The 16,663-nt window shown below is 45.9% G+C and overlaps 5 protein-coding genes across 5 annotated transcripts; 3 read left to right on the top strand and 2 right to left on the bottom strand.

Annotated features, from left to right (window-relative positions):
* Positions 1-923: 923 nt before the first annotated feature.
* On the top strand, positions 924-2,575 carry AOL_s00083g516 (uncharacterized protein; the record flags this gene model as incomplete). The annotated part of the gene is made up of 6 exons (XM_011125695.1): positions 924-1,084; positions 1,145-1,186; positions 1,246-1,344; positions 1,400-1,748; positions 1,804-2,312; positions 2,365-2,575. The coding sequence occupies 6 exons, from the start codon at positions 924-926 to the stop codon at positions 2,573-2,575; spliced, it is 1,371 nt and encodes a 456-aa protein (XP_011123997.1).
* A 705-nt stretch (positions 2,576-3,280) lies between these two features.
* AOL_s00083g515 (uncharacterized protein) lies at positions 3,281-5,730 on the top strand (the record flags this gene model as incomplete). The annotated part of the gene is made up of 5 exons (XM_011125694.1): positions 3,281-3,561; positions 3,619-3,718; positions 3,778-4,706; positions 4,766-5,081; positions 5,146-5,730. The coding sequence occupies 5 exons, from the start codon at positions 3,281-3,283 to the stop codon at positions 5,728-5,730; spliced, it is 2,211 nt and encodes a 736-aa protein (XP_011123996.1).
* A 405-nt stretch (positions 5,731-6,135) lies between these two features.
* AOL_s00083g514 (uncharacterized protein) lies at positions 6,136-6,775 on the bottom strand (the record flags this gene model as incomplete). Its single annotated transcript, XM_011125693.1, has 4 exons — positions 6,136-6,223; positions 6,301-6,468; positions 6,562-6,668; positions 6,725-6,775. The coding sequence occupies 4 exons, from the start codon at positions 6,773-6,775 to the stop codon at positions 6,136-6,138; spliced, it is 414 nt and encodes a 137-aa protein (XP_011123995.1).
* Positions 6,776-7,162: 387 nt separating this feature from the next.
* Positions 7,163-10,276, top strand: AOL_s00083g513 (uncharacterized protein; the record flags this gene model as incomplete). The annotated part of the gene is made up of 1 exon (XM_011125692.1): positions 7,163-10,276. The coding sequence occupies one exon, from the start codon at positions 7,163-7,165 to the stop codon at positions 10,274-10,276; it is 3,114 nt and encodes a 1,037-aa protein (XP_011123994.1).
* A 513-nt stretch (positions 10,277-10,789) lies between these two features.
* On the bottom strand, positions 10,790-15,618 carry AOL_s00083g512 (uncharacterized protein; the record flags this gene model as incomplete). The annotated part of the gene is made up of 8 exons (XM_011125691.1): positions 10,790-11,221; positions 11,275-11,487; positions 11,538-11,771; positions 11,847-12,788; positions 12,847-13,817; positions 13,879-14,443; positions 14,505-15,057; positions 15,119-15,618. The coding sequence occupies 8 exons, from the start codon at positions 15,616-15,618 to the stop codon at positions 10,790-10,792; spliced, it is 4,410 nt and encodes a 1,469-aa protein (XP_011123993.1).
* Positions 15,619-16,663: the final 1,045 nt, after the last annotated feature.

The raw sequence follows: 16,663 nt of genomic DNA, 5'->3' as shown, positions 1-16,663 counted from the left end.
AAAATTAAAATTTTTTTATTTAATTCTTTTTTGTTAAAATTTACTAAAATTTATCATTTTTATCTTTTTTTGTTGTTATTGTTTTTGGGTAAATAGATATAATCTTAAATTACTATTACTAATTCATCTAAAAACGAACTAATAGATATATTATCTATTATTATTAAATTAAACTATTTTAATTTTAATTTGATTTTTAACAAGAAATTCGTTTTTGTGTGGTAGACAATCACAAAATTATTTGTTTTTTGTTTTTTTGTTTATTATTTATCAATTTTTATTACAATTTATTTTTTTGGATATTTTGATTTTATTTTTTTTACTTTTTTGATTTATCTGATTTTTATTGTTTTTGGATATTTTGTTCAAAAGTTATGGGGGGGTTGTTCTGTTCGAAGGTCGTTTTTTGTATTTTTGTATTGTAATCCTAACAGTACATATATGAGTTAGTGGATTGCGATGTTGTGCTAGTTTGCGTGTGTATATATATTGTTTCTATTTTTGGGAAGTCTATTACACAATTTGGACTTACTAAGGTCTCAAACAGCTTCAAACAGCCCATTCCTACCCTAGTATGTCAAATTTCTGCAAAAGCTACATATATATGTAATTGGAAGTTTATATAAATTTACTGGAATTTCATTCCGTCAAGATCATCAACTCCATTTTTCTTATTGATATGTAGTTCCAACTTATTATTATCACACATTCGTGGATTGGGTTTGTATCTCCAGACCCTGCTTGTTTGTTCTATTTAGTTTTGGTGTCTGGTATATTCGGCATCTAGCGTCGTTCTGTTTCCGCCAATTACGTTTCTTGGCACGTCCAATACAAGACCATACACCTCTAAACCTAACTTCTGACACTCCCAACCTCTACTAACCTCACGAACCACCCCTTCCTGAAACTCTCAACCTTTTATAATGGCGAGCGCAACTGTCGGAAACCCATCGAATCACCCTCATCTTTTGGGGAACAAGAAGCAGAAGCAGGCTCCTTCTTCCTTTAGCGATGCCTCGGTATTCGATACGCTTGCTGAAGACAACGAATATGCGACTTTGAAGAAGCTGCAACGTCACTTAGAGTATGTTCTTTGGCAGCTGGCTATTAGCGTGTCCATCGTGGTTCTAATCTTCATTACAAGGTATATTCAACTTCAAGAAGAATACATCAAAGACGAGCAAAGGTAGGTCTCCCTTTTTATGGCGAGCAGATGATACGGGTTACTGAACGGTACAAAATTAGGAGTCTGAAACGAGAACTTGTAAGAGCTCAGGAGGAGATCAAACGCATCCAATCAGTGCCACTGGTGATAGGACAGTTTATGGAGGCGATAGATCAAAAGTTTGATAACTTCCCCCTCTCACACCTTCTCTTGCTACATACTGACATGCCAAAGCACTGGGATTGTGCAAAGTTCCACCGGATCTAATTATGTTGTTCGAATACTATCGACTCTCGACCGTGAGCTCCTGAAACCATCTTCTTCCGTCGCGTTACATCGTCATTCGAACGCCTTGGTCGACATCCTCCCCCCAGAAGCCGACTCATCGATAGCGATGCTTGGGCAGGATGAAAAGCCGGATGTTACATATGCAGATGTTGGCGGATTGGATATGCAGAAACAAGAGATCAGAGAAGCGGTCGAGCTCCCCCTTACACATTTTGATCTTTATAAACAGATTGGCATTGACCCCCCTCGTGGGGTTCTACTCTATGGACCCCCGGGGACGGGAAAAACAATGCTTGTGAGTACCGGCCCTCGTCACTCACTCTTTAGTTGTGGTTTAACCCGCTCCTTAGGTCAAAGCGGTTGCAAACAGCACAACAGCAAGCTTCATTCGCGTCGTCGGGTCTGAGTTCGTGCAGAAGTACCTCGGAGAAGGTCCACGCATGGTTCGTGATGTTTTTAGAATGGCAAGGGAAAACTCCCCGGCTATAATTTTCATCGATGAGATTGATGCTATTGCTACGAAAAGATTTGACGCACAAACTGGGGCGGATAGAGAAGTTCAACGTATTCTTCTAGAGCTTCTAAACCAGATGGATGGCTTTGACCAAACTGCTAACGTCAAAGTCATAATGGCTACGAATCGTGCCGATACGCTGGATCCTGCCCTATTGCGCCCTGGGCGTCTTGATAGGAAAATTGAATTTCCCAATCTGAAAGATCGACGTGAGCGACGTCTCATTTTTACAACCATTGCCGCAAAAATGTCATTATCCCCCGAATGTGACTTAGACTCACTGATAGTACGAAATGATCCACTTTCGGGTGCTGTAATCGCGGCTATCATGCAAGAGGCGGGGCTGTAAGTTGTGACTGAAATCGTGCTATATTATGGCAACTAACCTAACGCTTAGCCGGGCGGTTCGGAAAAACCGATACAATATCATACAAGCCGATCTCGATGATGCTTATTCGAGCCAAGTCAAAGGAGGAACTGAAGCAGACAAGTACTATCTTCTTAATAATGTTCAAATTGTCGATTCACGCCTGGCTAATGTTGCACTAGATTTGAATTTTACCGGTAAAATGCTGGGGCATGACTTCGTTGTGCTGCACTTCTCATAGTATGTGGTTTTCTGGATGCGACAGGTACTATGCATCAAGGGTTTTGGTGACCAGGAAATACTACATGGTTTTGCCTCCATGTCCTACAAGGATACGTTGTATGATTTAGAGCCTTGGGTGAGCTTTAAAAGTTCCCAGCCCTGTAACCAGATAATTGGGGTAGGTACGGTACCTAACCAAAGGTCACCGAAGCTACCTAGATGCCAATACATCCGTTCCTCTCTTAGGCCACCAAATGATGTAAGCTATGCTAGTAGAACAAAAAGCCATTTGTTTAGGAGGGTTTCTAGAACGCGGTGGCGTTTGTTGTACATGATAGCTTCTGTTTGGAGCGACTCCTAGACTGACCTTCTGCCCATAAGTGAGCGACCCTGATTGAACTTTCATCTTTTGGCGTTAAATTAGAAGGTTAGTTCATAAGAGAGCGCCTGGGTTTCCCTAAATTAACTGAGATTATACTGGGCTCGGGTACAATCGGGTTTAATGCTGAACACATGCCTTCTCGTGTGTGGGTCTTGCCAAGACTTTACCGAGCTGTACTTGGCATCTTGCCCATCAGCCCGATAACATCGTAGACAACGAGTAAGGTATTTCTCAATATCTTCCTTGGTCACAGTGTATACCAGCTTAAGCTATCGGCTTCCTTACCATACCAACTTATATTGATCCAGCATTCCCTCTTGAGCTGTAGTACCTACCATCACCATGCCTGTGAGTTTAACTGTTGAGGGTACTAGATTCACAGATCGGCATGGACGCGAGATCTTACTTAGAGGAATAAACCTTGCCGCCGACACAAAATTCCCCAAAACGCCGGAGATACCTTCGCATGTTTCCGATAAGTTCTTTGATGGTGATAATGTATCATTCGTTGGTCGACCATTTTCGCTTGAGGATGCTGACATACATTTTCGGCGCCTGAGGAATTGGGGTTATAACACCCTGAGATACTTGTACACGTGGGAAGCTTTGGAGGCAAGAGGACCGTATGTTCCCCGATGTACCATAAAACGCAGGCCCAGCTTTACTAATTTCTTCCGTAGCGGTGTCTATGATGAAGAGTACATCAATTTCACTGTCGAGGTTTTGCGAAAGGCTAAACAGTATGGATTCTACGTGTTTTTAGACCCGCACCAGGACGTAGTAAGTAGTTCCTAGAGGTCTCGACTGCGGTAAATAATTAAAACCTTATGGTTGTCTAGTGGTCGCGCTTTTCTGGGGGTTCTGGGGCGCCTATGTGGACATTATATGCTGCGGGGCTCAACCCAAGAGCATTCGATGTAACGGAAGCGGCGCTTGTTCACAATACATACAGAAACCCCGTCGAGTTTCCAAAGATGATATGGGCGACGAATTATACCCGGATGGTCTGCCAAGTTATGTTTACTCTGTTCTTTGCGGGTTGTGATTTCGCCCCCAAGGCTATTATAAATGGGCAGAACATACAGGACTATCTTCAATCCCACTATATCAATGCCAGCGTTCACCTTGCCCGAAGAATCAAAGAGGCGGGTGATCTAGAGGATATAACTGTTATTGGGTGGGAGTCTTTTAACGAACCGAATCACGGGCTCGTTGGGTACCAGGATTTAACCAAGATCCCAGTCGACCAACAACTCCAAAAGGGCACATCGCCAACAGCGTGGCAAGCGATCTTAACGGCTAGTGGCAGGGCTTGTGAAATTGAGACTTGGGAACTTGGGTCAATGGGCTCATACCGGACCGGGAAAATTCTCGTGGACCCGAAGGGAACCTCTGCGTGGCTTGGTGCGGACTACCCGGATACAGAGTATGGTTGGAAAAGAGACCCGGGGTGGAGACTAGGTGAATGCATTTGGGCCCAGCATGGCGTTTGGAGCCCAGAAACGGATGAGCTATTGCGCCCGGACTATTTTAGCAAAACACCTGCTGGGCATGTTATCGATGCTGGGGTCTTTTGCAACACGTATTTTATGGATCATTGGAAGCGCTGGGCTCATGGCGTTCGGAGTATGCATCAAAACTCACTACTACTACTCCAACCTCCGGTTTGGGTAGTACCCCCGGTACTGGACGAAGCCACGAAAGGGCTAGGTCGGATAGTCTACGCCCCTCATTACTACGATGGGCTCACCTTGATGTCCAAGAAATGGTAATTCTATGCCCTTTAAACTACCAAAAGATACTCGGGCGGTTGCTTACACCTTATAGGAATAGATTTTTCAATGTCGATGTCCTCGGTGTCTTACGTGGTCGTTATTTATCTCCAGCTTTTGCAGTTAAACTCGGCGAGACAGCTATTAGGAATTCGATGAAGGAACAACTCACTGCCATGAAACAAGAAGGTCTCGATAATATAGGATCGACGCCTTGTTTGTTTTCAGAGATTGGGATACCTTATGATATGGACGACAAATATGCGTACAAGACTGGTGATTATACTTCCCAGACCCGAGCTTCAGATGCCAACCATTTCGCACTGGAAGGTTCATTGGCCTCGTATACCTGGTGGAACTATTGTGCCCTCGTAAGTTTTTCTTCTTCTATCGTCATGGTGCGGTCATTCACTTACTGGCTGGGCTGGTTGATAGAACAATCATGAATGGGGCGATCAATGGAATGGAGAAGATTTGAGTATCTACGGCAGAGATGATACCGCGCCGGAAAGAGATGATCCTGGAAGGCCTCTTCTAGAACCTTACCATGATAGCCCGAGGGATGCGTCCAATACGATCGACTCAAATTCCATCAAAAGGACTCTATCAAATACACCGATGTCCATTGAACGTTCCTCTACCTCGATTGGTACATCTACAGGAACTAGGGCGGCAGATGCTTTCATCCGGCCAGCTCCTATCAAAATCTCCGGTGTCACTACCGCATACTCTTTCAATTTGGCACAATCGGTGTTCTCTCTAGCGGTCAACGCGATCGCAACAGCGGAGTTATCACCATCTGAGATCTTCATCCCATTGTATCATTTCCCTAGGGACAAACTTGATGTGGTAATTTCAGACGGGAAGTGGGCATATGACACCGAAACCCAGATTCTGAAATGGTGGCACTCGGGTGGCAGCCAAACTTTCAAAGCGACGGGTGTCAAGCGGTTTTTACAAACATTTGAGGACGATACTTATTTTGATGTTGTTAAAAACGTGGGGTGTAACATTATTTAGATTTGGCGGCATGTTTTTCGGCGAATGCCTTGGCTTGTTCCCTATAACGTTCGGTGTTATTGGAGTAGTTATTCTTATAGCGTATCGGTGGCATAGCTTCACTTTTTATTTCCTGGATAGGAAAGCCTTTAGCATTTTACCTGTCCCTATCTTCTTCTGTGTGATTCTAGGAAACGGGAAATGTTATTATTTATCGTGTAGCGTTTAGCTATTTTAGAGACTGGCCTTGCTATGCTCAGCTCTGTGATTTATATCTAATCGATTGAAGATCAAGTTAGATTTAAAGCCCGAGTATTTTACGGATTTTTTTATTTTAGGAAAATGCTGAGATGCATAACAAGCTAACCAACGTCGAGGCTATCTATATTCGGGGCCAGGATTTGTTAAATCGGGTGGGCTTCACTCTTAATTATCACCGGTTTCGCGAACAACGTGAGGAGGCCGACCGGCGGTAACTTGGGAGGGGGTTGGCACGAATGTAGGTCGCACGAATCTGTGATCGGAAGAAGAGGACAGCGTTAAATTTAGGGAGCATGGACCGAATTCAAGAGTTTCAAATCGAGCTGGTACCTGTTGGAATTGTAGACACTGCCGAACTTCCAATCTTTCACGTCCTGCATTAGCAGCTCTTCTCGGCGCTCGCCTGCCCAAACTCTTCGGACCATATCCCGATCCTCTTCCGCTTGTAGTACTGGCGTTAGATGAATGCGAGCCCATCGTTTCTCACGTAGCAATTCACTGTGGATAGCAGCATTTGAAAATTAATTTTCTAGTCCCGACAACATGGAGCAACGCCATAGGGTGTAGCTCCTATGCGATGGAAGTGCATACCGCTTCTCTTGATTGCCGTCGATGACTCTATAGAAACCCCAAGAGCATATCGCAAGCGTGGCAAAAATGTAAAAGGAGGGACGAAATCCACGCGGGGGAAGGTTTCGCTATTTGAGGCATGAATTAGCAATCCGTTTAGTTTAAGAAAGGGGCCTGACTGTACCCGATATTGAATGGGACCGTATCCTCCGGTAGGGGGTAAATCTTGTGACATAGCTGTTGATTGTGCAGGTTCGTGGGTTGGTGACGTTGTTATTTTGGGGCGTGGTCGTCGGAGGTTTGTTTACACAGTGTCCGGCACCCGAAATCTCGACCTCCCTTGTTGCTCGCTAGACTAATCGACTAACTACATTTCATTTCACTCCATCCACCCCAAGAATCGAACATCCTGAATACACAGTACATAGACACGAACGAGGAACCCTGCTGTTCTATATGTACCTCAACGATATTCTAATCTAGTTGCACTATTCCTGCCTCGCTACGAAGGGCGGAGGAGGTTCGCTGCTTGATAAAACCTTTGTGCGAACAGACTTGGCCTACGCAACCAGAAGAAGTTTCAGACCCGGACGCGTCGACCTCTATTCGGACACCTGTCGAGATGGATGCTTCTAATAATATGATGATGCCATCTTCGATGGATCCAATGCAATTTCAGCAGGGCCAGCAAAACCAGCAGGGCCAGCAGGGCCAGAACCAGCAAAACCAGCATATGCAGCATTCTCCCATCACCCAACAGTCGCCGCACGCGTCGCTGATGCACAATGGGAACTCTCGACACCCATCGCCAGGGTTCCAGGCTCCATCTTATCATGTGAATTCAGTGGTTCCTCTCAAGAGAGCGCGACCGCGCGAGGATTCTGTCAATTTATCACCACGTCAAACTCCAGGTGTTTTGCCGGGTTCTCGTTCTCAAACCCCACAGAGCGGCGTCGGACAAGTTCCCAGCAACCAGGTGTATCATCTTTACGGAGCTGGAAACCCAAATGTACCTCAGAGGCCTCTTAGTGCAACCCCTTCTTTTATTCCACAGCTCAGCCAAGGTGCTCCGAATAATGGTACGCCATCACCTATCATGCAGAGCCAAGTTTACAAAACACCGAATTCGAGTAGCGTTGCTGGCCCCGGTCAGCCTCCTCCGCCTAAGCGGATGGCTACTCAATCCCCGAGTCCATTCTCACCAGCTAACCAACAGCACATGTTCATTCAACAAGGATCCCCAACCTCTGAGCACAGCGTTACTCGTAGCGTTACTCCTCACGGGTTCCCTCAACAGCCACAACCGAATTCTGGCTTCACAATGCAAGGCCAGCGCGCTTTCTCGCCTCCGAATGGGATGAATCAGGCAATGAATATGCCCCAGAATTTCCAACCTAACCCGGGAGCCCAAGCGATGTACAATCAGATACAGAGACAACAGCAGCAAAAAATGATGCAACAGTCAACTCAAATACAGGGGCAGAATCCAATGATACAACACCATGGAAGAAATATCACCGTCTCGACATTACCTGGGTCCCATCCAAACCCGAATACCAAAATAACAGGACGCGGTGGCCCGAATCCTGATCAATTCGCGAGATCCCTGCAGGATTTTATGCAGAAACGAGGCACACCTATTACAAGTCTCGCCGTCCTCTTGGGAGACCGTCAAATCCACTTGTTTTCTCTGTATTTACTTGTCCAACGGTTTGGCGGCCATCGGAGCATAACAGCAACAAATCAATGGCATTCTGTCGCACAGAGCTTACAGCTGAACACAGAGTTGCATTCCGGTGTTGTCGAGCAATTAGCCCAAGTCTACCAGAACAATTTGGCACCGTTTGAGGATGCATACCGGAAAAGTACTCAGGCCCAACATAATCTGCCAATGCAAGCTTTGAATGCAAATCCAGTTCCACACTTAGGGATGGGAAAGCAGCCCCAAGGAACTTCTCAAAGCCCAGCTAAACAGCCTTCCCAGGAAACCAGTACAAGCAACTTTCAAACGCCCTCACCAGGTGCCTTTCAGAACCAAAATTCCCAGTTCCAAGGCGGCTTACCCGGGAATAAGAGTATCCCACCCGCTCCCACCCATTCAGCATACCCCCCCACAACCGTATCGGGTGCCACCCAGTTTAATCACCCCCAAATTGCGACCAAAAGCCAACAACTCCAACCAGCCCCTGCAGGACAACCCCAGCCACCCGATATCGCTCAGCCTGCTGGGGCTCCAACTCGGGAGAAACATAACCTTCACTTTAATCCAAAAGTACGCGGGCTGGATACGCATGGTGGCGTTGATGTTGCAGTCTTGAGCGGCATTGGGGCAGAGATCGTGCACCTACGCCCCACCGTCCCAACCTTCAACGAACTAGGGATAATCGATGTCCATGCTCTGACTATGAGTTTAAAGTCAGGGCTACAGGCAGAGATCAGGTTGGCATTGGATACTCTTGTAACAGTCTCCGTTGAGTCACAGTGGTCCTTGTCCCTGAAAAGCTGTGAAGACCTGGTAGAGACCCTTGTAGATGTGGCGGAATCAGAAGTCTCGTTATTGAGGGACAATGTTGTGGTGCTGGACATCGAGCCTTCTTTCCCGCCCTATGAAGAGGTTCTTCGGGGCTGTCGGCAAGAAGCAAACACTCTACTCGCTGTGCCAAAGGTTGGGAGCTGTTCGTACGAGCTGGATAGAGCCGCTGACAGGCTTATTGCTATAACAACGATCTTCCGCAACCTGTCATTCTTCGAATCCAACCATGACCCTTTAGCAGAAAGAGGTGTCATAAAGTTCGTCGCTAGCATCATTGATGTAATATGCCGAACGAAGCTGCTGCTCCGGTCAAACAATAATACGCTTGACTTCATGAAGGACATGATAATATTTCTCTCCAACCTTTCGCAGTCAATCATTCTACCTGGGAAGCAGGAGGCACTCGGGCTCTTGAGGTTTATTCTATCATTTGCACCACAACCGAGCCCATATTCCTCGGGAAGACCTCTGCCCATGTTTGCGTCTTATCACCCATCAATACATCGTTATTTGCCCCCGGCAGTTGATAGCTTAGCGAAGCTTCTAGTTCGGGATGATCCTAATCGGGGTTACTTCAAGGAGCTTTTTACTTCGGAGCCAGTCACGGAACGACCTTGGGATCTTTTAACACGTTCATTTGCTCTAGCTATATCCCCCATTCCCGTGGCCGACAACGTGCGTATGATGTTACCTCAGGCAGTCGAGGCCCGAAAGCCTTATCTAGAACAAGGCATGCTTGCAGCAGAGATACTCTCTGGAATTGCTGCCAAAGAAGATTCTCACCTTGCGCTGTCGTGGCTGTCGTCAGAAGACGGCTTTTCACATAGTCTTGTTCGCTTGGTATATTTTTTGTGCACCCAACAACAAGTTGCGAGGCCTATAAATGGTCGAGGGCCGTCGTATCAGGACGATGGACAACCTTTCGCTCGCATCATTCAGCGAGGAGCGACTGTACTTCGCAACCTTTCTTTGACTTCGGCAGATGGCTATAATTTCGATGGTCTATTAGGCTCGATTGAATCATTAAATCTACTAGATACGGAGGCGGATTGTCTTAAGAACATGTTTCTGGCCGGAATGGCATCTAAAAAGGAAATCTTGTTCGGGGCAATGATGAACCAAAACGTCGATGCTAGGGCTCTTGGTTATATGTGTGAATTCAGCGGTTTCGCGGGGAATGTGGATAGTGATGAGGTTTACTAGATGGTATTCCCCAGACAGATATTATTTTCCCTCCTTTCCCCTTTTTTTAGTTTTTGTTATCAAATTCAATATTAGAGCGACCAGACGAGTGAGAAGTGGCCTGTATATAAACCATACTTGGCATACGCTACTACTATTCTATACTGCGTGAGCATCCTCATACTTAGCAGGAGGAGGGGGGTCTACGTGGATAGTGCTGTTTAGATGGTTCAATATTCGAGAGGAAGTTTGAAGGAAGTACAATAATGTCTTACATGTCCGTAAAAACTCTAAATTCGCACTTCGATTTAGGCCTTAGAACCATGGTAGCTATCTTGTGGCCAGCCGGCGTTTAGGAACGAGACTAGGTAGCTATACAATATCAATCTGACTAAAAATTTATATTTTTGAAAATTTTGCCAAATATTGCTGACAGAACATGTCCAGAGAAAAGCAACAAATATGGGATCGTGACAATATGCTGAGTACCCAATCTTGCACTGCAGAACACCCATCTGGGTCAGATCTTATTCTCTATGTTTTCTTCCCCTTTGGAACCCTAAACAACCAGTAAAAGAGGATAGCAATAGCGGTGTTGAATATAACATAAACCCACACAATCCCGAAGTTCCTCCACCTTTCTGAAAAGTCCGAGTTGATACCCACTAAGAATGCGTTTGTCCCATCCATTTGACAATACCGGCAGCTTTCCAAACCTGAGGCGAGGGGATCTAAGATGTAGCCGCCAGCCTCGGATAAGTATGGTTCTAAATATTCGCCACAAGTCAATCCATCTGGTGCCTTAAACTCCTGGTATTCGTTCTCTGAACAATGGACCGGCGCATTTGCTAGCGTCGTGGCCATAAAGCTCGATGTGAAATATGTGAGAGGATTGACACGATACATAAAAATCCAGAACCCAGGAAGGGTTTTTGGCCCTGCGAGAATACCACAGAAGGCATACATCTTTTAGAGGTTAGCATCGCCAACATCTTCGAGCCAATGAGAAGGATTCCTACCATTATAGATAGTGCGTTTGAATTGGCGGATGCCACTTCAGGATTTTCGATTCCAGAAATCATCATAATCGCAAATGAACTGGCGAACATAAATATCACCCAAATTAAAAGAACCACGAGTGTCCCTCGTGCATGAACTGCATCAGTATACTCCGCGTTCCTGTAAAGCCCCATAGGGTAATACCAGACCAAAAAGCATAGAATTCCAGTTGCCTATCCCCCGTAAGTATTTGTCCCACTTGGAGATTTTTAGGATCACCTACAGAATTCCATGCAAATTCAACTATTAAATTTGAAAGGATGAACGCTTGCCAGCTGTAAGTTCTCGATTGTCGCTCTCGGGCTTCATAGAGTGTTCTTTGAGTGACGAAGACTGGTATTATTTGCATAATAACAGTAATAATAACAAAAATAAAGGCAAAGACACCAAACATTTGATTGTTTAGGCCCTGCATAGTATTTTCACTCATAAAGAATGAAAATCCTATGAGCATAGACTGTTGCATCCCCGAAGTGTGGGTTAAGTCAGCACGTGTATCCGAGAATTTATGCCACATTTGGACCCTACTTACACAACCGACAGCTAACAGCATTTTGGAATATATGTAAGATGGAGTTCTCCAATACTGCTCGAAGACTCTTTTCAAGACCAGAAAGAGCTGCGCTGTGAAAGGGGCAGCGAATTGTTGGACACCAGAAATAACTTCATCTGCAACCGCAGATGGGCTGCCGGCGGGGTCTCTAAGTCTTGCTAGCTCCAGTCTGACCTCACGATACTCCGGGCTCAGTTTCCACACTGATGGCCAATCAATCTCCGAATGCGTACCAGGAGCTGCACCAATAACCTCCAGCATATACTCGGCAGGGTTTGCATTTTTTGCGCAAAGGGCGCCACCATTGCGAGCGAAGTAGTCAAGGAGTGTATTTGAGTTCTTCCCTACCTCACCGAAATAAACTGTCTTACCACCTTTCGCTAGTAGTAATAGCCTGTCGAATCGTTGGAAGAGCATTGCAGAGGGCTGATGTATAGTGCATAAAATCGCTTGTCCGGATTCCGTCAGCCTTTCCAGCAGGTTACAGATCGACCACGAAGTTTGGCTATCTAGCCCAGACGTCGGCTCGTCCAAAAACAACAGTAATTTTGGCCGTGCGGCGAGTTCTACACCGATAGTCAAACGCTTTCTCTCCTCAACGTTCAGTCCAGATCCTGGTATTCCAACAACTGCATCGGCGTAGTCGCCCATGCCTAACAAATCGATAATGTAATCCACATAATCTAGTTTTTCCTGGTAGGAGTAACCCGGAGGTTGTCTCAATAAGGCGCTGAATTTTAGTGCCTCTCGGACTGTTGATGAATGAAGGTGTAGGTCTTGTTGCTGCACATAACCAGTTTTCCGCTGAAAAGATTCATCACGATCACGTCCATCTACGAACATATTCCCGGAAATGACGCCGGTTGTAGTTCTACTTGCAAGGACATCCAACAGAGTCGTTTTCCCCGCCCCAGATACACCCTACAAGCCCGAAAGTTAGTACAAGATGCTTGTAGACCCATCAATATATTTTTCTTACCATCAAGGCTGTCAGTGTTCCCGGCTTGATCCATCCGTCAACATGATCTAGAATGACTCGGGTTTCTCCTTTTATCTGGACTTCGTAGCAAACATCCTCCCAATGAAAAATTGAACTTTGCTTCCCGGGAGGTGGGGGGGTCCGGCTGCCGTCGTCATGTCCTAGGCGACGTGAGGGTATTGGTTTACCTGCCTCCTCATCCCCGCGTTCTGATTTTTTTCTTGCACTATGAACTTTACCTCTTTTGAATACCTTAACCTCACCTTTCGAACGCTCGGATGACACTAACTCTGTTGTAAGAAGATGGCAAGCCATGAGCCCCACGGCGAACACGACTAGAATTCCAAAATTACGCCATTTATGATTTTCCTGAAACCCAAAAGTTGTCTGAATGTAAGCCGTTCCGCTGACGACATTGAGCCCCGGCAAAGATCCTTTCGATGCACATGTCCTCTGTTCGGGATTCACGGCATCATATACTGGACCGGAAGGAATATATGCGGAGCACAGATAGTTTTGGCCGTGAAACTCATTTATCATGACGCTTTCAAACCCGTAACTAATTGGATTAACCCATCTGATCCAAGATGCCCAACCTTTCATATACTGGACTGGAATTGAGAATCCAGTGTATAGAACAAGGGCGATAATGATTATTGATGAAGGGGCCATCGCCTGATCGACAGTTTTCGTTACTGAGGCGAAGAAGCGGAAAAATGTGGATATTGCAAGCGTCATAGTAAAGGATATGAGGAAAAAGAAGAAAAACGGGCCTGGTTCACGGCGTAGGCCGGTTGTAAAATACAAAATAACGTTGGTTACCAGGCCGTTAGTGATTTTATAGGGTAAATCCATGATGAACGAAGACAAAGCTTCTGCGCTCGGGTGGTAAAGTGCATAACGGTTGTGTTTTTCGACAATTGCACGTTTGGCGTATAATGAAATGATCTCGATTAGAGAAGAGAATGCATCTAGTCTTTGTTAGTTGTTTGGTCATCCCAAATTAGAAAAGAAGAGGTGGTATAAGCTTACTTAAAAGGATCATCATGAATAGCACAACACCCCGAGGGTAAAGCGAAGTCGTCGTTTGGGGCAAGTTTATGAATATACTAGCAATGATCAAGGCTTCAAAGATATTTGTGACTAGCATTGCGATTGGGATAGATGGGTCGTTCTTCAGTTTCCGTAACTCTCTCCAATTACAAAGTTTGACCTGCGATATGTATGATAGGGTATACGGCGAATTTTCGCGTTGGTTGTTAGATTTTTCTGCCTTTCTTGACCCGGAAAATTTCTGGAGATGTTCACCGTCGAAAGGATATTCGTCGTGATAGTCATCTATCTCTTGGACTAGGCGTTGATAATCCATGCTCTCTCTCCAGCGTCTCACAAAGTCATCAGATGTCCGTGGGGCAGTTGCCTCAAAACCTGGCCGGATCAACCTTTCGGTAGAGCTGGTCATAGAGGTTAGGAAGTCAGGTGTCGTCTGCGATTCTGGGCAATCAAAACCAAGATTAACGAAGTACGCTCTTGCGTCTGTGGCTTTCCCAAAATAAATTTGCCTGCCTTCATAAAGAACTGTGACTTTATCAAAAAACTAATTTGAGTGGAAGGCGTTAGTATCCAGGTGTCGGTCTTAGGAGGTAGGGTTCTCTCACTTCGTAAGCCGCCTGTGGGGATTGGTAGATAGCCACGCAAGCTGTTGACCCGAATACGTCACTTTGGGTCCTCAGCGTTTTGCAAAATTCTACAGCATTGGCCGAATCCAAGCCTCTTGTGCTGTTGTCCCAGCATTGCAAAGGAGCGTAACTTAGACTCGCCTCGGCAATCGTGACTCTTTTCCTCTCACCCCCACTTACACCCCTGACGAAATCATTACCGACCCGAGTGTTGATAGTGTGGCTGATTCCAAACATCGCCATGATGACATCCCGCAGGTGTGTCGCATATACACTGCGATCAACGCCACCAGGAATTGTGCTTGGAGCACGAGCTAGAGCGGCAAAGTAGAGAGTATCGCCTACAGACAACTGAGGGTAATGTGCGTCAACCTCAGCCGTGTAGATAGCCTCGCCCTTAAATGCCGTTGTCATCTTCTGGGGAGTGATCCCTTGATAGTTTATCAGTGACCCTGGACTAATTTTGAGGCCATGTGTATCCCCGGCTATCGTCTTAAGCAATGTAGAGCACCCAGATCCTGGTGGGCCGAGGCTATGTTTTGGTCATCTTTGTTAGTTGTTGTTTCTTGTATATCCAAGGTTGTAGTACGTACACGCAAAGCATTTCACCTGGAAGCAAAAGGCCATTCATATCCTGAAGAATGTCGATTTTATTTTGGCCATAGCCGAGTAGGGACGGAAGCTTGAATATAGCGTTTCCGACGCTCGACTGGTAATCTGTTACTGATCCCGTCCCCCAAACATTTAGATTCTTAAATGCCAAACCGGCAACCCTAGGAGGAACGCCAGTGTCTGACTTGTACCTAACATTGTAGAACGCCCTGGCCCATTCTCTGGCCTTGAAATTGGGGCTCTTAGGGTCTAGGGGTCCATCTGGGGGTGCAGTGAACGGTGATTCATGGGAACCTTGGATAGATCTAATAGTAAATTTTCGGGCAAGCTCGAGAACTTGATCTTCCTCATGTTGGATTAGACCGTCATCACCAGTCACGGCAAGATTAGGGTCTTCATTGATATTGTCGAATTGTAATTTTTCGTTGTCTTTTGCAGTACCAGGAAGAGGAGGAGGAGGAGGAGGAGGGTGATGATCCATTGCTGACGGCTTTCAACTACTTGGGAATCGTTTTTTTCCAATGTATAGGTATTTTTATGAAAGTACCTAGATAGGCGGGCGTATTTAGCTAGGAGGTATATATTGTTAACTAACGCATGTATCAATGCTCGGGGCTGGTACGTATACCAAGCCATTTTATATGCTTTCTGCGGGTACATTTCGTTACCCGGAGTTCCGATGACCGAAATTCAGGAACGCGGCAGGCCCCCCCTATAACGGTTCCGCGGGTTTAGCACCCCGAGTTGCATGGCTTCCAAGGATCCTGGCGATAGACCAAGATCAAGAGAGTTCACACAAATCAAATGTTAACTATTAGTTTGCACTGTGATTGGTCGTTTCTCTCGTGGCTATGTTGTTGTGATTGTGTTGAGGTGTGGTGGGTTTTAAGTTTCGCCGCGGAGTCCACGGGCAACAGATTTGCATGGACGGCCGAGAACCATCTAATACTGTTAGGGACCCGGCGGCCGACTTCACCATCATGTGCACCCTGCTAACATGACATCCTGAGCAAGATGCGATGCTCGGACTGTCGCGTCTAGATCGACCGTAGGATACACAGCACGCTGGCGTCTGGCCCCGAGACTAGTGGCTGGTTAAATTTAATTTAATTTTATCTAATTTAAGTGCTAACTACTTAAGTACTTACCTATACTTACCTACTTACTTAATATGTATATTGGCTTAGGTAAGCACATTAGGTACTTGAGCAGCTACAAAGCTAAAGGCCATTCACAACCCGGGTTTGAACGCTGCAGGTCAGTGTTATGCAGCTCGACGTCATTCACCACGCACCTATCCATGACGACAAACATCAAACTCCTAGCTCCTCCTCCTAACCCCATCACCACCACCACCGTTCCTCACTCCTTACATAGTACCTTACATAGTAACCCCCCCCCCCCCACCCCCTCTCTCCTTCTCCTTCTCGTTTTCCTTGGTTTGTGTGATGGCTGCGTTGGATAGGTAGTTCTACCGGACCAAGGAACTGCAGCCATGCCATGGCTTAGGCTAGGTCAGTGTGAGA

Source organism: Orbilia oligospora (genome assembly GCF_000225545.1).
Source record: "Orbilia oligospora ATCC 24927 unplaced genomic scaffold scaffold00083, whole genome shotgun sequence".
Taxonomy (NCBI): domain Eukaryota; kingdom Fungi; phylum Ascomycota; class Orbiliomycetes; order Orbiliales; family Orbiliaceae; genus Orbilia; species Orbilia oligospora.
This window is presented reverse-complemented; position numbering and strand designations above follow the sequence as displayed.